Source organism: Pteropus vampyrus, unplaced genomic scaffold, assembly GCF_000151845.1.
Source record: "Pteropus vampyrus isolate Shadow unplaced genomic scaffold, Pvam_2.0 Scaffold21, whole genome shotgun sequence".
NCBI lineage: Eukaryota > Metazoa > Chordata > Mammalia > Chiroptera > Pteropodidae > Pteropus > Pteropus vampyrus.
The window spans coordinates 14,153,497-14,175,203 of NW_011888802.1; the positions used below are offsets into that span (position 1 = coordinate 14,153,497).

The 21,707-nt window shown below is 39.3% G+C and overlaps 1 protein-coding gene across 4 annotated transcripts in view; it reads left to right on the forward strand.

The window, feature by feature from the left end:
* Positions 1 to 21,707, forward strand: part of MBNL2 (muscleblind like splicing regulator 2) — a 161,855-nt gene that overhangs the window by 89,949 nt on the left and 50,199 nt on the right. For all 4 annotated transcript variants that reach the window (XM_023528012.1, XM_023528010.1, XM_011355506.2 and 1 more), the window contains exon 3: positions 20,663 to 20,827. In XM_023528012.1, coding sequence (XP_023383780.1) covers positions 20,663 to 20,827 — 165 coding nt within the window. The remainder of the gene's footprint in view (positions 1 to 20,662; positions 20,828 to 21,707) is intronic.

A 21,707-nucleotide genomic window follows, 5' to 3' on the forward strand; every position in this document is an offset into this window, starting at 1 on the left:
TAAAGGAAGGGATTGCACAAGGTCATCTTATAGAGTCCATAACCAAGAATTTTGATTTTACAATGGTAGCTCCTTGAAGAAGTTTTATGTCAGATATAATAAATACACATTTGTATGTATGTTTGTGAGTAAGCTTTATTTTATAATCCACCTGTTTCTAAAAGGAATTTGAGAGAACTTTCAAAATTCAGCATCATAGTTTTTAAAAAGGACAACAAAGTGGAAAATTGATCCAAAGGAAACAAGAAACATATCACGGGTCACCTGAGATGAACTCATTATTAGATTTGAACTTTAGCTCTGAGTTTCCTGGCAGTGAAGGTAAAAAGAAAAACATGTGCTCATTGTCTGATAAAAATCAGAGTAATATGATTAGTTCTTGAGAAAAACATCTAGATATGCTGAGTGTTCAGATAAGATTACACTTAAGAATATGCTGATTCAAGATACCTTAAGAGCCATGCAAAAAATCCATACTCTTTAATCCAATAATTCCACTTAAACTGAGGAAGTAAAAATGGGAAGGCAGCTGTGTGTATAAAAATGCTTGTCACAGAGTTATTTATGAAAGTGCAAAACCGTAAAAAACCAAAATGGGAGAAATAGGTAACTTAATTGTGGTGCATCCATTCAGGGGAGTACAATGCAGGCATGGGGAACAGAACTCCCAGGCACTGACAGGAACAAGCTGATGATAGGCTCAGTGAAAATAATCAGGAGATAAAATTATTTATTCACTAAGATTATAACTATATAAAAATGTGGAAAACATCAAAAGGAGCTCTCAAACATAGTAATGATTATGATAGGGTGGTGCTCTTAAGAGTGATCTCCCCACACATTTCCCGTTAACGTTGTTTATAATCAAATTTAAAAGAGCAAGCCAACTCACATACTTAAGTTTTACTTTCTAGCTATGCTTTGTGGGATTACATTTTTTTTTTTTTTAACTAAAAAAGAAAAACGATTTCAAAAATGCAGAAATAGCAAGCTGAAATTGTATTACTTGGAAAAAAACCGGCCTAGTGTTGGGTTGGGTCTACCAGTCCCCTGCCCATAGCCGCTTGGTTAAATCTCTTTCTAACCAATGCCTCCACACCTTGGTTAAATCTCTTCTAGTGAACTTCCCAGCACCTATATGCCTCTTTTTGCATAACCTACCCCATAGTTCATTACAGATAATTCTTTTGTATGCCATTCTCAATCTTGTTATTTCTTTGAAGGAAAAAAGTTTTTACCCCGGTATTAATTAGGATGAAACTAATTATGACCAAGAACTAACTCCTAGTGTTGAGTTGAAACACTGAAATGTTTTTAATTTTTAAATTCCCATGGCATGTGAGAGCATTCTAGAAATGAGCCAGATGAGGCAATAACTTGAAAAAATCGGTTCATAGAAGAAAAAAAAATTGGTTCATAGAAGAAAAAAAAAATAGGTGCACATGTCACAGGCTGGTCTAGCCTTTGGCAAAGTGCTTGCAAACATGAAAATCAGTCAATGTATTACACCACATTAATAGAATGCAGGGGGGAAAACGCATCATTTCAAGTGGTGCAGGAAAAGCGTTTGGTAAAATACAGCTGCCTCTCATAATAAAAAGAAGTTTCTCTTCTATTTGCAGCACTTCTCCCACTTCACCTCTCTTTGCTAGGTTTTTCCTCAGTTTCACATTTTTCATGACATCAACCATTTTCTTTCTACTATTTTCTTTTGCCTGAGCAAAGTGATTAACAAATTACTTCACACAAAAGTTTTAATGATTTCAGGGTTGTTTTCATTGTAAGAGCCTGAACCAGAAAGAATAGGAAATATCTCCAAGAAATGAGTCTATAATGATGTGGTTCAGAGACCAGGTGACCCTAGGAATGCTGCTGCTTCTCACTGGTCTCACCGACTCACAGACTGCCCTAACAGCAGCCCCTGAGATTAGAACTGAAATGTCAGTAGCCCACGACTTACATACATTTATTATCATTTAGTCCTTATTGGTTTTTAAAAACTTAAAATTTCTTCTTTAACACTGAAAAATTTTCTCTGAGCCCCTATACCACTAATTATGTTTTTATTACCCATTGATTGAGAACAAACCTTACAAAAGGTATTGTGAATTCAGTTAATTATTGTATGTTTAAATCTGCATTTTATTCCTGACAACAGCATTTTATAACTTTGGAAAATTGTACTACATGTATTTGCAGGACACTATGTATTCAGTCTCTAAGCAGTGTTCGGTGGCACACACATCCATGTTCCCCTGGCAGTAACTCTCTTCCACTGGAATGGCAATGCTCTACAGAGGGAAACACTGATTATTTCTGAGTACAATAAGTTCCAGAAAACCCTTAGAAGGAATTGCATGTATAAGTGCCCAAAGTAACTAAATGTCCCAGTACCTCAGGGCCATGAGCTTAACACAAAGGATCCCAGTGGTACAGCCTAAGTTCTAAAGGACCAGTGGCTCTTAGTATTCTAACATTTGCCGGGCTAAAGGTTGGTCCAATGTATTCACTTTAAATCCTAAAAATAGAAACTGAGCTGCCAATTTGGTTATTCTGAGGCAAATTTTCAGTGGTCTTCTCTGCTTTCCTTCTTTGCCACTCATCTAGCTGCACTCAGCCCCCTCACCACACATTACTAGGCCCAGTCCCTTCTACATGGGGTAGAGCAGTAGAAATTCATGTTCTAATCAGCCAATGTTCTCTTGGTGGAAGGCTCATCAAATTAAAAAAAAAAAAAAAGACCTTATTGAACAGAGGGTGAAACTGGGGGAAATGAGATTTGAGGAGTACTTTATATTGTAAGGTGTAAATTGGGTTGACAGGAGTTTGACCTGGACTTTTCTGTACTCTGTCATAAAGACCTTTTATTCTCCTCTTGCTGTTCTTTGAGGAGCATCTGCAGCCTGTTGCTTAAACAGCCTTTGATGGATGGCTTTATCTCCAGGGTGCAGCTCTAAGAGGTGATAGCAGACACTGCCTGATCCGTTTCTAGCTGTTTGAATTTTAAGTCTGAGGTGGGGGCTGTGGGGATAGCCACCGATCTTCTTTCAAGGAGGAGAGCAGGAAAGATCTGGGAGCTGGAGTGCTGGAGATACAGTAGCTCCCCACATCTGGGCCTCTCACATTTAAGCTCTGCATGCAATCCCAGCCTCTGGCCTGCTCCCTTATCACAAGGGCAGTGCTAAATGGAGATCTGTATGAGATCAGCAATATTTAGTGATTGGGAGTCTGACATAATGCATTTTCTCATAATTTATTAAAGTTGCTAATACATTTTAAAAAATATGTGAAGAACATAGAAACCTCTGGGTAATATCGTCCAATGCATTAACCCTCCATTGATTTTGCATCTCAATCAGAGTAAAAGCCCAAGTCCTTCTGATGACCCGGAAGATTCTCCACACTTTGGTCACCTCACTCTCCTCACCTCGCCCATCATAGTTACTACTTTAACCCTTGCTCACTCTGCTCCGGCTACATTGTCCTGGTTGCTATTCTTGAATAATTTCAGCACACTCCTGCCTCAGGACCATTGCGCTTCCCGAATTCTCTTACGAGGCTTACTTCGCTGCCTCTTTCAGGTTTCAACTGCCATCTTCTCATCGAGACCTTCTTTGGTCACCCTAACAAAAATTGCAAAGTTCCCCACCCACACACTTCCTATACCCCTTATATTTTTCTCCCTCACACTTATCACCATCTTACTCACTATATATTTTATTTATTGATCGTGTTTAGTGTCTATCTTCTCCCATTAAAATGTAAGCTCCCCGAGGGAAGGGATTTTTGCCTGTTTGGTTCATTATTCTATCTCCACAGAGGAGGTGCTCATTAAATATGCATTGGGTGAATAAATTACTGAAAATGGTAGTGAATTCTGTCCAAGGACATGATTATTGGGAGCATCTTGTCATGATAGCTTTCCTCTACTGAGATAGTCAGCGGTTTGGACACTAAGACCAACTCTAGGTCTGAGGGCTTCCAAATGGAAGGCAGGAGGCCAGATGACAGGATGCAAGGAATTTTTGCCCTTGGCTTTCAAGAGAGCTAAGTTAGAATCCAGACTTTACCACCTACTAACTCTGTGACCACTGATAGCTATTTAGCATAGGTGAGTTACTTCTCTCAATTTGCTCAATAAGTAAAAGAAAGATAATAATACAAAATTCCAGGGTTGTGAGAATCGGGGTCAATGTATGTAAAATGTCTGTTGTATAGCAAGACTTCGTAAAAATAAAAACTATTTTCATGTATAAATCATTTATATTAATTTGTAGTTGTTTGCAATATTGGTAAAAGTAGGAATTCACATACTTGGCATTTTCATTTTAGGAAACACATTGAGACCATTTAAAAATTCTTTGCAATACTATTTTTTGTCCTTATAGAAAAAAAAGCCTGCTACGTATACTTTTATTAGATTCCAGCATGTATTTGTACTATTTAGGGATCTTTAAATAGGAAGAAATAGCCTCCAAAGCAGTGAAAATCATCTTCGAGTTATATTTGTTCACCCCCTCTATCTCATCTCACACGGTTTACAAGGGTCTTGCCTTGCAAAGCCTGTGTCTTTAAAAGATTCATTTGTTAAGCAAACATTTACGGCATATATGTTCCCTACCAGGCACTGTGTTCTACATTATTGGCTATTTGGAGGTAAAATGAGAGATCTTCTGCTCAGGAGCAGCTCACAGTAAAGCCCTGGCTGAGATTGAGTCCGGACAGCCCTAATGATAAGAGCAGGCATTCGACGTTATGCATCGCCCAAGAGGTGCAGATTGCTAGAGAAATACAGGGAAGGCAAAAATGCTTTCTCATTGGTGAGTGGAGAGAGGTTAGAGAATGCTTCATGTGGAGGAAAGCCTGTTAAACTGGACCTTGGAAGGGAATGAGGATTTGGACAGTTTAAATTGGGAAGAAGGCAGAGGAGTGGAAACAGCTTGAACAAAGTCATAGAGGAGGCAGGAAGGCATCAGGCCTCGGGTTTCCCAGCGCCGACTGGACTTGGATCAAGGTTGCATGAGAACGGTGCTGAGACTAGAAAGGAAGGAAGCTCACCATCTGACAACACCGGAGGCCTTGCTCACAGATAAGGACATCTGTACATAATTCAGGAAGGAATAACTGTTCCGTAAGGTTTGGAGAGGGAGAATGATGTAGCCAGGACTATAACTGAGGAGGTTTGTTCATAGCTGTCATTATCTTTCACATGCCCAGGCCTTCCAACTTACATGTGATCTCCAGACCACACCTCTCTCTTCAGCTTGAGGTTCCTACATCCAATTGCCTACTTGACACACTTACTTTGATATGTTATAGGCATCTTAAACTCAATACGTTCAAAATACAACTGCTATTTCCCTAAACCTGTTTGAACCATGCCTTCTGCATCTCAACTGATATCAGTTCCACCTTTCCAGTGGCTCAGGCCCAAAACCCTACTGTCCCTCTTGACTAATCTTCCACACTCCTTATCCAGTGTGTCAGAAATCCTGTTGAGTCTACCTTGAAAATATCACCAAAACCTACCACTCCTGACCACCTCCACTGCCACTAGCCTGGTCAATGCAATTGTAGTTCCTCCCTTGGATGACTGCCATTGCATAACTTGTCTCCCCATGCCTACTCTGGCCCCCACAATCTATTCCTAACATAGCAACTAGAGCAACCCTTCTAAAATATCAGTAAGATCCTGTCACTCCTCTGCTCAAAATCCCCATTTCCTTCAAAGTACGGAAATCCTTACAATGGCCTATAAGGCCCTCTATAATTAAGCATCTGTTACTTCTCTGACATCCCTTTCAACTCTACCCTGGCTCAGGGTGCCCAAGTGCACTGGCTTCCTGGTACACCTCCAGGTTTACTGGCCTTAAACTTGCCAGGCATACTTCCCCCTTAGGGCATCTGCACTGGTTGTTCTCTCCTTAAATGTGCTTCTTCTGGATATAGGGCATGCCCAGCTCTCCACCTGCTTCAAGGCTTTGCTCCAGTATTACCTTCTCAGTAAAGTGGACCCTGCCTACCAAATTTAAAAGGGCAACCCAACCCTACAGACACCCATTCTACTTGTCTCACTCTTCTTTCCCTATAGAACTTGGCACATTCCGCCCTTTAACTTATTTATAATACTTACTGCCTGTCTGCTCTAACTAGAAGCTAAGTTCCATGAGGACAGAGGTATTTGTGAATTTTGTTACTGATATAGCCCATGTTCTTAGAACATTTCCTGGCACACAGTAGCTATGCAACAAGTATTTGTACAATGAATGAATGATGGAATGCTGCTAGAGGGGAGACTGGTGAGGGGTCTCTTGTCAGCATCAAGCCACATCGATAGCTTGCACTGGCCTGACTGTGGCAGTGGGAATGAAAAGTGAGGGATAACGCAGGAGACAGAGTGGATATGTATCCGGGGTCAGATAACTCCATGTGGGAGACATAGGGCTTTGTGATAAATGAAGGACCAGTCATAGGGTCTATCCTGTGTGGTCCTGTAAGATTCACTGTGCTCTGGAGCCAAGGACTGTACACTTCACCCCGCCCAAGTGTCTTTATTTATCACGGAAGCAACCAGGTAAAACAGAGTGGATAAGAATGAACAAAATATTGGTCCTTCAAAAACAGTTCAAAACAGATTACAAAAACTGCTTACCCTCCCAATGGATCCCACAAAGTGTCAGACTCTGACATGCCCAGGACAAGCAGATGTTTCATGCTGGAGTCCTCTAAATGAGGTAGAGAGTTCCCCACCCCCACCCTACTCTTCCTGGGGAAACTGCTTTCATCTGAAACTTTAGGTCTTTTCAATAAGCAAAGCATAGATATATGCTACACAGTACATGCATAATTCTTAAACTGTAGTTTGATATATGTATAATCCATTCATCTCCCTGAAATCCAGGGGCCTCACTTGCAGATTTTGAAAGAGTTTGATCTCCCCATAACAAAGTAATCCCTAGGGCTGTTAGTGGTGCTTCCTTCTGCTCTAATACCTGGAAATATGCTGAGAGTGGCCTACTTTGTTCCCATCAATCATTAGTTTGATGTATTAAAATTCAACCGTATTTATAAAATGTAATCAATCACTTTAATTGGATTTGTAAGAATATATGATTTATGAAACTTTACATGGACCCTTCTGGCTAATATTGGACTTATGTATTACTTATTACTATGATTTCTTGCCTTTCTTCTATTTGTGTGTATATGTATTGCAGATCTACGTATCTAGAGTTTTTCAAAGATAAGAACAATTTATTTTTCATCTTTGTATCCACTTGGGCCAGATATATGGTAGAAATCAATAATTTATATTCTCAGAGTGTGGCAGTTTTGGCTGGGCCAAGTTGGCTGAGTAAGTTCAAATCTTGGACCTTCCCCTTACTAGCTGTGTGACTTTGGGCAAGTTACTTAACCTCTCTGAGTCTCGGTTTTCATATTTGCAAAATGGGGATAAAAATAAGACCTACCCCATAGGCTTATAACAAACACTAACATGATTATTCTTCTAAAGTACTTAGCATCATGTTTGGCACATCACAAACATACAATAAACGATGTTTTTATAATTATATTAACATGTGAAAGAAGCATAGTAATTAAGAGCAGTGGCTCAGGGGTCACATTGCCTGTGTTGAAATCCTGGTTCTTCCTCTTGCTACTCGTATCACCAGGGACAAGATCGTTAATCTCCCTAGGTCTCAGTTCTCCCATCTATCCAATGCAGATGTTAATAGAGTCTCCCTTTCTCATAGGTTTGTCTGACACGATGCATGTAAAACACTTAGCACAGTGCCTAACCTATGTATAATAAGTAGTCAGTGATAATACTATTGAATTTATTTGTACTCAATAAACATTACTAAGTATTATTACCATATATGTAATTCTCTTTTAAAAATTGGACTCTTTAATAATGGATTGATTCAGTTTACAAATAAATTCGACCAGCAGTTTCTGGACTATCAGGAGCTTAAGTGTCCAACCAGTGGCAATGAACGGGGAACATTTGAGGTTTGCTGAGGGAAAACATTTCTTCCACAGTTTATGGGGAAGTCCTAAGAAGCAGAGAGAGTAATGTCATATCTCAGTGTTTGGCTGGATCTGACTGGAGCCCAGAATCTTGAGTTAGTTCTACCCACTGGACTGAAGAGGTGCTGACTGTGAGCCCGAGTGCTCTCTCAAATCTCTAAGTCTATTTTGGAGAAATGTTTAGCCACAGAAAGTCTGAGAAAAATTAACAGGTAGGTGCCAGTGAGGATAAATCTGGGAAGATAATCCTTGATGGATCTGTGGGTAGGCAATAGCTGTCTCCAGTGGGCCACGGGGCCCAGCCTGTGGGCAGGCTTTCCGGATGCAGAGGCCAAGCAGAGCTCCCGTCTGTGAAGGAGCCTAGAGGGAGGCAGATTCTCAGACCTTGAACTTGAAGGTGAAGCAAGAAACCCTATGGTACCCTAGAACGTAAGAACTAGAACACCCAGTGGGAAAAAAAGGTCAAAAGGAAGGCAGAAATTTGGGGATTTGGGACACAACAGCTACCTAGCCATTAAAACCACGGTACTGAGTTGGTATCAGCCAGGGGCAAAGACCCAGCTTCAGTTCAGGATTTGTCCTGGGAACCTGGGGAAAAAAAAAAAAAGGGTGAAGTGGTTGGGAGGGTGGGATTATGGGAAACCTGAGCTGAACATAGAGGCCTCTTCTCTGTACCCTCTTCTCTACCATTTTCCTTTGAGGTGTCAAAGTGCCTGTGAAGGTGACTGAACAAGACAACAGAAATGCATATCGAACTTTGTAAAAGCAACTTCAAAATGCTGGCCAAATTTATACATTTTTTTGGCTTCCCTCTTGCTTAACTGAATGATTGCACCCCCACCCCCATGCAATTTTAATATCGGACAATTTTTTCCAGTCTTTCTCTGTAATCAGGATATAAAAATTATCTCAACATTTCTCTTTGAAAATGAATCTTCGGAGACTCAGTAGGCCTTTATGCATTACTAATAAGTTCTTTAGTGAAACATTTTGTCTTTTACTAAAATAAATCTCTCCTATTAAATCTTCCATATGAAAAATCTGATAGCATTTAAGGTGACTAGTTTCATTTGTAGAAAATCATTGTCCTTGTTAAGGATTTGGGAGTTGTTGTAGTTTATTTTTGACCAGACAGAGGGATCTTATTACCTGAGTTCATGAAAAAAAAATTAGATGCACATTCATAAAACCAAATCATCACGTTAGAAGATAGCATAGTTTTTGGCTGGTGTAGCCTCCAGCCTCATGAAAAAATACATTATCTCACATTTCTTATAGGTGACTGTAATAGTTTCCTAGGGCTGCTGGAACAAGTACCACAAACTGGGTGGCTTAGAGCAACAGAAATTTATTCTCTCACAGTTTTGGAGGTCACAAGTCTGAAATCGAGGCATGAGCAGGGCCCTATTCCATCAGAAGGTCTAGGGAAGGATCTGTTCTAGGTCTGTTTCCCAGCTTCCGGCAGCCTCAGATGTTCCTTCTCTCTGTGTCTCCTCACATCGTTTTCCCTCTGTACATGTCTGTCTCTGTCTGAATTTCTCCTTTTTATAAGGACACGAGTCATGCTGGGTTAACACCTGCCTCATGACCTCATCTTAACCTAATTCCCTCTGTTAAAATCCCATCTCCAAATAAGGTCACATTCTAAAGAACTGGGACTTAAGACATCAAAACACCTTTCCATGAAGACACAATTCAATAACACTAACCATCCAGTGTACCCTCCCCATCACTCAAGGCTGCCCATCTGTTCTAAACAAAACTTTCATACGTTAAGCCAAATATCCGTTCCCCATAGCTTTTCCCACTGACTGAAAGTGGCAGTGCAGAGGGCACGTTTTTCAGCAGTGGGGTACCACAATTAGCCCTGCTCGACTTTAACGACATGGCCTTGGACAGTACCTTCAGATCTCTCTGAGCTTCATTTTCCTTACCTTTAAATTGGGGTAACAGATTCAAGAATGTTGTGAAGCTATAATAGGATACTGTGTGTGAAGAATGCTTTTCAAGGTGTGATACTAATGTTCTACTGGATTTCAAGTTTCTTAATAATGGCTCTGCAGGGGGGTGACAGCCAGACTCTGCAGCCATTCTGCCTGGGTTAGATGCCCAGTTCTGCCACTTACTATCTATATGACTCTGGGAAGTTATTTCCCTTCTCTATGCCTTCCTTTTTATCCCATAAAATGAGAATATTAAGGGTACCTCTGTTAAGATCTTATATTGAAGATTAGAATATCATCTATGAAAAACACTGAGAAACTGCCTAGCACGTGGATTGGTGCACTGTTACAGAGGTCTTAGCTACTTTCATTGAGGGTAAGACCATGTCTTAGTACTCTGTTTCTGGCATAGAGAAGATGCTCCAAATATGTTTGTTAAATAGAGGAATAGAGGCATGCAGATTCTGCCCTCAGGAGACAGACATGGTGAGCCTGATACCTCCTCTGTGTAATGCTGCTTAGCTTATCCTTCCCCAAGCAGCGCATCAACTCCCACACAGTGGTGCAAAGTGCCATGTCCTACACCTTCCTACGCTTTTTTTTCCCTGACCAAATGAAGCTTCCTGCTGCTGCAGTTCAGTTTGCAGGTCAATTTCAAGCTACCAAGAGTCTAAACCAGCCCAAGAGAAATGTTCTTTTCTTGTGTTACTAAAAATGATTGTACTCTTAAAAAAATACTCTAGCTTTCCATCTTCTTCCAGTGCTTCTTCACCAGTCGTCCTTGTTTTCCTGGTCTTCTTCCCAATCTTTCTTCCCTTCTGCCCACCCCTTTCCCATGCCTCTATCCGTACTTCACCAATCCGTTCTCTCTTCTCCTGGAAGCTTTCCCAACTTGGCACCAACGACCAGCGTACTCTGGCTTTGTCACAAGCATATTTATAATCGGGTGTGACATGCAAAACATTTTAATATAAATATCTCCCAGGTGGGCAGCAACCAATCAGAATGGGCCGGGTCAGGGAGGGCCCCTGCTGTGCCAGGTTTAACTCTTTGATTCTTGGGATCCAGGAGTAGGAAGTGGTGGGATTTGGGGGGAGGGGTTGGAATGACCAGACAATTAGAGAAAACACCTGAGACTTGACAGGCTTAGGATAGTGGCTGTTTTCTAACTGGGACAGAAGTATTTCCATTATTTTGATAAATGACACAGCTGTACAGGAGCATACCCATTAAACGTCCGACTTTAAGGCTGGTTGTCTATCTGCGTCTAAATTCCAGAAAGCCCCCTCTGAGGGTAGATCATCACTACATGATTTTCAAATCAGACTGGAAAAGACTATACAATAACAGAAGATATATAATAAAATTCTGTGTCTTTGGATAGATTTCACTTATTTAGAAAATGACCAGCTTCTGGAATTGCTAACAACTGATGTTAATAAAAATAGCAGCCAATATTTACTGAGCATTTATGCCAGAACACTGTTCCAGGTACTGCGTGAAGGCCTATAAGGCTTCAGGAGTTTAACCTCCACAGAGTGGTTGTGAATTAGCCTGGCTTGTTTTAATTTTCCAAATTGCTAACTCTTACTCCCCACTCACCTCCCTCCACATATACCCAACTAGATAATCTAATAAAGGCCTTAGTTTAAATGTGAAATGTCTCTTCCTCTGGAATCATCCCTGGCCCTAAATGAGGTAATGTTCCCTGCAATATGTTCACACAGCAAACTGAATCTCCCTTATCATGGCATTGATCATTCTGTGTTTTAATTGCCCATTTAATATCACAGGGTTTGATACACAGAAGGGGCTCAATAAGATTGCTGAAGAAAAGAAAGGAGGTCAAACATTTATAGCGTGCATTGACTGCCCACTATAAGGGTCCCTGTACTGTGGGCTTTAAGGAGAAGTATATGACATAGAAAGGCCTGCCTTCCCCCACAGGAAAAATCCTAATGCTGTAATAGTAATATTTCATAGAGCTTCTGTTTCACCCATGGCTGTGGCGATGCTCACATTATGAACATGATGTTAGGAAACTAGACACTGTGAAGTCAAACAGCCACTATGCCGGTTTTGTATGATGTTGCTATATCATCACGAACCACACTAACCAATGTACTTCTATGACTCAGAAGACATTTATCTTCTAGTTAAATAAAATAATTTTCAAATGAAGCATCTGATGCCCAGAAATTAGTTTCCATAAGTCTCTGGAGAATGGAGGGACTATTTTTGGTTTCACCGATTTCTCTTAACTGGCACATTTTCAGTTAACATATAAAGTTAACAGGATAAATAACCCTTACCGGCAAAGACAGGGCTTGGCCCCTTAATCAAACTGAAGAACAGCTCTTTCCAATCGTAAGAAGCAAGTAGTAGGAACAGCTAAAACTGCCTGGGCAACCAAAATCCATTAAGAAAAAAGAGATTTAAACATGCTTCGAAATGGCAAACTACAAATAATTGACCCTCTTTGCCTGTCCTCTCCATTTATTAATTTTATGTTTTGCCCATTTAGAATGGTCACAAAATTAAGTCTTTATGGCATAGGCCATTATAGTGCTTGAAGGAATAGGGCAGTTTCATTGGCATAATAATAAATGAGTCACAAATCTATTTACAAAGCACTGGTGATGGCCCCAAGGTTTTCCCAGCCTCTCTGGTGATTATACACTGCCCCAAATGCAAATCTAGAGATGGGAAGACTCAGAAGCATTTGCAGCTCCCTCTAAGAAAGGTAAAAGCACTAGCATCAGAGGATAGCTCTGGGCATCACCTCCACCATCCAGGTGTGGCAGTTGATTGATATGTTATGCCTATTCATATGGTTTTCTGGGGAGAAATGCAAACTAAACTAGAGTTTCCATTATGATTTAGGCCATCCATCTGCACACCTTCATCCACGTTTTTCCTTATTCTCCCCTAACTTCATAGTAGTTCAAAGATTGGTAGTATGTGAAATTGAAAGTATTAGTAATTGCTACCTATCAGCATTTGCAATTTTCCTTAGTTTACCCATCCAGCAACTTCTCCAATCTTCTTTATATCTTCCTGCATGTTTCCTCTATCATGGAAGCAACAGAGAAAAAAGAACACACCCAGAAAAGAGAAGATTGTAAATATTACTTTATTATCTGTATTCAGTAAGTATATTTTATGCAATTTATCAAAGGAGTATTACATATATAGACTATAAAAGATGAATTGTACTATACATTGAACTAAATTACTAATAAACAGAAAGCGTTTATTATACATTCATACATAATATTGATGATATGAGCAATTGTTCATTTTTATGAAATTTCTGGTTATCATGTTCTTGTAGTGATTCTCTGAATTCAGTTTCCTCTAATTCCGATGCCCTTATGGGGTTGTATTTTATTTGCTTTATTATGTAGTTGGAACTAATAATACAAAAAGTTCATGTGGTTCAATTCATTTATTTAAATTCAGAAGAAGCCTAAAAGCCTAATCTGTCACTTGCCTCAGAGTAGAGCTATTTCAGTTGCATAGTTAGTTAATGCTATAAACTAAGCCCCAGTGTAAATAACCATGTCATTTCCCTATACCTTTACTTGCCTATATCCTTCCAGAAAGGCTCTGGAGAAGGAAGAGAGAAGGTTCAGGCCATATGTTAAACTCAGCCACTGCCACCTGACTTAGACCCATAAAAATGATGAACCAATATAAATCTGCTCACCTACTCAAATCGAGGCCTTAACTTTTCTCTCACTTCCAAAAATTTTGAGAGATTTTGAAACTGTAAAGAAACTGAGGCTGTGAGCATCTGATTCACGCAACCAGATTAGTCACTTAGAAAACGTCTGCTAAACAACTTATGAGTCACAAGGACCAAAACAGTGGTGTGTTTGATTGAATTTTTCACTTTCAAACTGTGTACACTGTAGGTACTTAATAAATTCTCCTAGACTTAATCAACTTTGATTTAATTTCCCATTTCTGCTGGTGTGCCTCATCATGCAGACTTCTTATAATTCTCAGAACATATTGGAACAGTTGCCAACATGTATCCCGAATGTCACTTTTTACTGTAACTTTGATTTATGTAGCTTTCCCCTTTTACTATATCGGGAACATTTGCAGGGAAACAGACATGCAATAGACAATGTACAGTAAATTACGATGTTTTTCAGAGGAAGTTTTGCTTTCTTGAGCTCTCATAACCATCAGAAGGAGTTGAGATATCGGAATATAATCACCCCCATTTGACAGATGAGAAAATCGAGGCACTGACTATTATAAATTATTTGTAAAAGTTCATATAACCATTTTGGAATGAATTCACAACCAGAATTCCAGGATTTTCCCACTATAATGCATAGGTGCTTTAAACTCTACATTAGTAATGCCACGTTAATCAGCCCTGGCAAGTTTCAGCAGGAAAGATATCAAAGAAAAACAAGCCTGAGGCTCTTTTTGAAGAGAGAAATGGCATTGTTGACAATTGATTGTGAGAACAAGAATAATAAAGGGTTAAATAGCTTGGTAGGCAGGCCAGAAAGAAGCACAATGATAGAGAAACTGATTAGTAGTATTAGGAAGTTTGTTTTAATACTATGTATTTTTATCTACTATTCAGAAAAGGTGTTAACAGCTGTAGTAATAATGAGGATGATGATCATCATAATAATAATACTATGAGCCAGGAACTGTTCAAACACTTTACATGTGTTAACTCGAATCCTTACTAAAAGTCTATGAAGTAGGAACTATTGTAATCCTCATTTTACATATGTGGCAACTGGAGGCCAAAGGTCCCACAGCAAGGACAGCAGAGCTAGATTTTGAGCCCAAGTAGTTCAGTCCTGGAGACTATTCCCTCTACCACTAGTTTAAACTGCTTCTCCAGGAAAGGTTCCAAGACAGAACAGGTTTCAGGAATGTAATTCCAGGACAAGAGCATCTGTCATGACATCAGGATTTCACTAAGTTGGTTTCACATGGGTGGAATGCAAGGGAATCTGAGAGTTTCTTCCACGGCTCTTCCATGGCCTACTTTGGGGTCCAAAGCAGGCTGCTTTCAGAGCACGTGCTATCTGCCCTTAATCGTTCGAGTCAGCATTCTCCATTTCACAGCCTGGCCTGCTCACTTGAAAACACCATCACATGCTGAAAGTAGCAAGTGGCCAAGACCCAAATGAAAGAGGCGGAATTGAGTAGGTCAGGCTGTGACCCTGGCCCTAGACCAGAATTGTTATCTCCCCAAATGGCCTTTTCAGAGTCTGCTGATCAATGACCTGGCCCACACCAAGACACAATTCAGATTATCCCCAATTAATACATACAGCAAAGGCCTATTAACTATTTGAATTGTAGATCATATAAAATCCATTGCTTTTCCCTTGGAAAACTGATGGATATAACTGTTTATTAGCTATTCTTATGGGCAAAAACTCCTATTGATAATCCCTTTAACAATCTCCTAATTAATGTTTTCTTTTCTTTCCACATTTTAATTGACTTTTTCAATTAGGAGCATACTAGGAAAAGATTCTAAAAATTACTTGTTTTAAAATAAGCAATTAGAAAATCTCATGTTCCAATTATGCTTTTTCTGTCTCAGACCGACCTGATTCTGAAATCTTTTCTTAGCCAAAGCTGAATTTATTTTATCCCACATCATGTAATGGCCATGTAATTCTGATAGCTCCAATCTGTTGTTCTGCCAAGTACATATTACAGTTATTTAGCATTGTTCTTCATCTTGTTGAGAATCAACATGGGTACTCTGTATTAGAATTCTCCATGGTTGCTTATTTTAATAAACTTAATTCAGTTTTCAATTCTTACTTGTTTTTAACCATCTTCCCTCATCTAACTATTCCTGGAATACAGATTATTTGGGGAGGTAGAATAAACTGCACAAATCTTATGTAAACTCTATGTTATTTTTGAAAAATAAGTGGTCTCCAAACAATGTACACTATAATAAAATCAGATATATAAAATCTAAATAATCAGGGTAAAATTTTACATGTGGCGTAAAACATAAATCTGATCTTGGTGTTCTCCTGCTTAAAAGGTTGCAGTGTCAATGACATTCGTACCCCTGAACTTTACTCTCGAAGTTGTTATCTAGCTCTAGTCCACTACTTCCTATTTCATCTTTTATCATCCCTCCCACCCCAACCCACATCTCTTCTGTACTTCAGCCTTGAGAAACCTCCTTAAAGTCCCCAGATGATATATTCTCCTAGCGCATTCTCTTCCTCTTGTTCTCATTTTGTGTTTCCCCCTTCAACAAATATACACAGGCATGCACTTCAGCCGCCACTCACTACCTTGTCAAGTTCATTCTCATCTAGGTCTAAGTGTAAATGTCACTTCATCAGAGACCCTCCTTAACCCAGCAGTCTTAATTTTGACTCTCTCCCACCATCCTCTCTTGGCATTCTCCTCCGTGACATACATAGCAATTTATAATTATACATTTATCTGTGTCATTATTTGGCTAGTATCCATCTTCACCACTAGACTGCAGGCTACAGGAAAAGAGGCAGCATATCTTGTGTTTGCTCACCTTTGGTTAACTAGCACTTAGCACAATGCTTGACACATAGTAGGACCTCAATAAGTACTCGTTGAACGAATGAATGAGACTCTAGTCTGGAAATATACCAAGAAAATGGTGTGATCCAGACCACTCGTTATTTCCATATCTGGTATGTCCCACCTGGGGTAAGCTGAGACCCTGAGGGCTTACGTGACTCAGGAGCTGCAACCTCCACATTAGTCTCTGGTGTGGGCCCATTTCTCTGGCCTTCACCTGGGCTCCTGTTTTTTGGTTCCATAAGACTTCACAAGGACTCTAGAATGATGCCCTCCTGTCTCCATCCCACAGAAGTTGTGCCAGTCCCCTTCGCTGGGGGCTGGACCCCACCTCTCATATCTAACCGGAAATAGTGTTCAACCAAGAACTGAAAGAAAAGAAGAGTTAAAATAAAACAAGCCATCCTAGCAGCCACAGGAAGACTTTTCCAAGACATTTTTATCATTATGTCTTGGACTAAAATTGGGAAACATTATTTTTGACACTTCTGTTTTGTTTCACAGTGATATACAAAGACACTTTATGTTTCTGTACACTGCCCTCTCCCATTTGGTTATGACAACTTCCTTTGATAATCAACAGTTTTTGGGTGATGATGTGTATCCTGACAAATCTTATGCCTTAAAAACCACCTTACAAATTGTTTACTGTGTCAGATAGCTTGTTTTATTTTGACAAGCAGCTTTTCCTTTAGGATTTTAGAACCCTATAAGATCCCTTACTAAAATTCTGCTGCCTAGAGTTTCCCAGTGCTTGAATTAGTATGCCTCAGACATCTACGGTGCAACAAACTTCAAAATATTAATACTAGAATGAACTATATTTCATGGATGTCTCTTTAAATATGGGTACTTACAGAAATATTCTGTACAATTGGAAATAATGTTAAATATAAGATACTTAAATAAGTATAATTAAGTAGCTTTTATCATGTTTTGAAGTGAAAGTTTATTCTATAAAAGAACCAAAAAGCCAATCAAAACACAACTAAATCTATGATCATGCACTTAAGTCATATACAAATATTTTTCTTTCTTTGGTAGTATTAACAATACTTACTCTGTGCTTACTATGTGCCAGGCATTTTCATACACCGTTTGACCTTTTGCATGTATTAACTCATATAATCCAACAACAGCCCTTAGAGGAAAACATAGTAATTATTTTCATTGTACAGATGATAATAACTGATGTACAAGAAACTCAAGTAATTTGCTCAGAGTCATGCAGGTAGGAAAGGGCAGAGCCAATGTTATGTGCCCCGGCCTCTGCCTCCAGAGCTTGTGAGCTTAACCACATCTCTGTCCCCTGCCAAAAGACAGACCTAGGCAAATGATCATTTTCCATTCCCAAATCTTCCTATATATTTTATTATATTTTAAATTGTGTTATGCACCCTATTATATTATGAAGGAGAATGCTAAATTTTTATCCTCCCTGGATTTTACCTATTGCTAATAAATAGTTTGGTATAGTGATATAAGTGAGTCAAGTAGACCTCAATTTAGAATCCAGCTCTACCACCTACCAATTATATGACCTTGAGAAGGTCCCTTAATCTTTCCAAGTCCATTCGCTATTTTGTACAATAGGGATCGTTACAGCTGTTGTCAGGAGAAAATGATGTAACCATGTATAAATTGTGTGGCATGTGGATGCTGAATAACATACCTTACCCCAAGTGTGTAAGAACCTTAGGAAGTTACATTAATTCTCATGATAAAGAAGGTTCCATCAATAAATTACTACTTTGATATTGTAAATTATCTTCTATTTGCTGGAAATAGTTTATACAGTTCCTTAAGAGTCCTAGTTGTATCAAGAGATAATAGCATTTACAAAAAAAACCCATATTTTTTCTAGTCTAATTGAAACTTTATATGCAGCTACAAAGCATTACATTAGAAGATGAGTGATCAAATTGACAATTATTTGAATAAGCAAAATATAATAGCCAAACTGGTAGAAATGTGGACATTTCACAAATTCCATCTCCATTCTATGCAACTCTGCTTTGCCAAATCCTCCCATTAGGCCTATCTATACATTTGTATACATAGGTCCCTAAGGGTACCTTGTATACGTGAGCCTTTCCGTGTCAGCTTCCAAGTGAAGATATTGTGACTAAACAGAGTTTGGACTGAGGTTGTCAGAGACAAGCCTGGGGCAGCTTAGCCTCTGTACAAGAAATGTCATTCTCTTTAGTCCTTCCGGACCCATGGCCACCTCCCATCATATGCATTTGGGCACCTGACATAAAGGCAGACAATCCAGAGACTGGTCACCTGACATAAAGGCAGACAATCCAGAGACTGGTCACATGACATAAAGGCAGACAATCCAGAGACTGGTCACATGCCTTTGTTGTAGGAGCTGTCCCAATCTGAATGCTTCCTTGGAGATTTGGTTTTAGCAAACTGAGAGACTATAGCAATGTCTAGGGAGGGCAGAAGGGGAGGTAAAATAAGAGATGCCTGAAGCAAGTTGGTAGGGATAGAGAGACCCTGGAAAGTCACAAAACAGTGAGCAAAGTAAAGTAAGGATAAAAATTTTATCCCAAAACTTGCCGAGAGAAGTAAGTGGAGGGAGAAAGAGAAGTATTCCTAGACAGCTTTGCTTTAGCCTATTTTTAATTGTGGTCCCACTTTACCTGTATTTTTACAATAGTCCTTCCAATTCTTGACCATAAAAAGCAGAATGAAGCACCCACAATATAAACTGAAGACTAAGGAGACATGCTGACATTGCTCATTGTCATAGAATTTTATTAGCAGAAACCAATTCTTTCTGATGCTCCTAGTACGCGTTTCTGTGTTCTCCGTGCAGAGGGTGACACAATGTCTAATGCTGCTGACAATGGGGCCCCAGGGCAGGATTGGTTAATGAGCACAGACCACCAGGACTGAGCCTGAGACGTGCCTGCCCTTCTTCTGGAAGATTCACAGCTGAGAGGGAGCCTGCGCTACCAAAAATGCAGCTGAAGTTAGCGGGAAGCAGAGTGAGGGCTCCAGATGTTTAGAATTAGGATGACTGTAAACAAATTTGTATCCCCAGATCCACCGAGCCTGCTTTTTAAAATTATTTTTGTATCTGGTAAACAAACCCATATTCTCTTTTCTTGGTCGCAAATAGACTAATTCTTTAGGGAATAATACTCATACTGGTTCACACAGTTTGCTATTCTTTGTCCAGAAATTGCACAATTCACACATCGACATGATTCTCTCAATTAGTGATTTTGAAAACTTGAGTATTCACCATAAACACTACCATTTGCAATTACTCTTCAAGACTGGTTTTATGTGCACATGTCACCTAATTAATTTTTTTCACTTTGCTAACTTCAATGTCCAAACGTTACCTTAGCCATAAACACTCTTCACTACGTCATACAGTGACATTAAATTTGATACAACTGTCACGGGAGTGGGGCAAGGACATGAAGTAGCAGCATTTGTGTAGCAAACTAATCAGTTGATTATCTGAGTTTATGCCTGGAAATATCGCCTATGCATCAGTGACTAAGAAATGTCCACGCCTATTCTGCCATTACCTCTTCTTCAATAATTTGAATTATGGATGTCTTCAGCCAACCTGGAACACATATTTCAAGAAATTATTATTATTATTCCTACTTTGTCATCACTTCAGCGCACACAAACCAATGTATAGCAAGTTCGAAGCCTCCTTTTCATAAGCCACAACAAATATGCTCCTCTGATTGCCTTCCACATTGCCTAGGAGAAGGGTCTGTCTTTACTCTCAACAGTCACATTTCTTTAGAGTCTATTTTCAGAGATAGAACCCATTAAAAACAACAACAACAACAAATCTCAGGAAGCTTCTCTACTAAACAGATTTGGGCAAGTTAGATAATCTCCCAATGCCTGATTCACTCCTTGTATGTTCAAACTCTGTTGAGTGTTTCAGTGTATTCGTGCGCACACACACACACACACACACACACACACACACACACACACACCACAGATACACATGTGCATGTGCATCCTTGCCTTTGTATATATGGAGTGTTGCAAAATGATTGACAATAGAGTTGAAAGCTACTTAGAGTTGAAAGTCCTAAACCAAAACTTTCGTTTTACAGGGCCGTTGTTCAAGAGAGAACTGCAAATATCTTCACCCTCCAACACATTTAAAAACTCAACTAGAAATTAATGGGAGGAACAATTTGATCCAGCAAAAAACTGCAGCAGCAATGCTTGCCCAGCAGATGCAATTTATGTTTCCAGGAACCCCACTTCATCCAGTGGTGAGTACATCGCATCTCATGATGGGCTTGATGATTAAAGTGTTGATACAGGCATTGCCATATTGACCTAAAACATCCCCCACTACTTTGTTTCTGGCAACAATTAAAACAAGTAGCTTTGAAACTAAATGGATGCTGAAAATAGGGTTTTTAAAAATTATTTAAATGGAAAAATGTGTATGGAAACAATAGGCAAAGACAATTTCTAATCAATATCTGGGAAATCTGTGTCACTCAGCTCTTTCTCACCAGTAAAGTCTATATTTAAACAATAAAATAGTTCTACATTTTCATTTAGAGTATGAATTGATGATTTATGTAAAGAAGTTTTGATGCCTAAAACTTTTTTTAGCCATGTTTAGCAAATAGATTATTTAGTTCAGTGGCATCATTTTAAGAAAGAGGAAATTGAGAAACAAGAGAAGTTAAATGATTTAGCTAGTGTCATGAAGCTAAGTGGTGAAGCTGGGACCAGAGCCCTTTGTGCTGGCTGCTCCATCTGGAGCCTGATAGCAGCCTAAAAGAAGGAGGCCTTATCCACCTAGACCTTCTACCTCTCGGAGGCCTGCAAGGGGTGTGGCCGTTGTGGCAAGGGCCACAAGATTAAGTGTACTGTATTGTGTAGTATTTTCTCCCTGATTTCATGGTATTTCAAAGTATTTCCTTAAGGATCTGGAAATTGTTTAAAGAATGAGGCCCTTGGGGAACGGGCTGCATTTGGCTTCAGTGGATTTCATTTATATTTGTGAATTATTTGTCAAAAACAAGCTAATTTTTTAAAAAACAAAGCTAGTGAAGTGAGTGAAATTTGTTTTTTTTAAGTACACATACAAAAAAACTATTGTTTAAAAATCAGCTTTTATTGTATGAAAAGTCTATG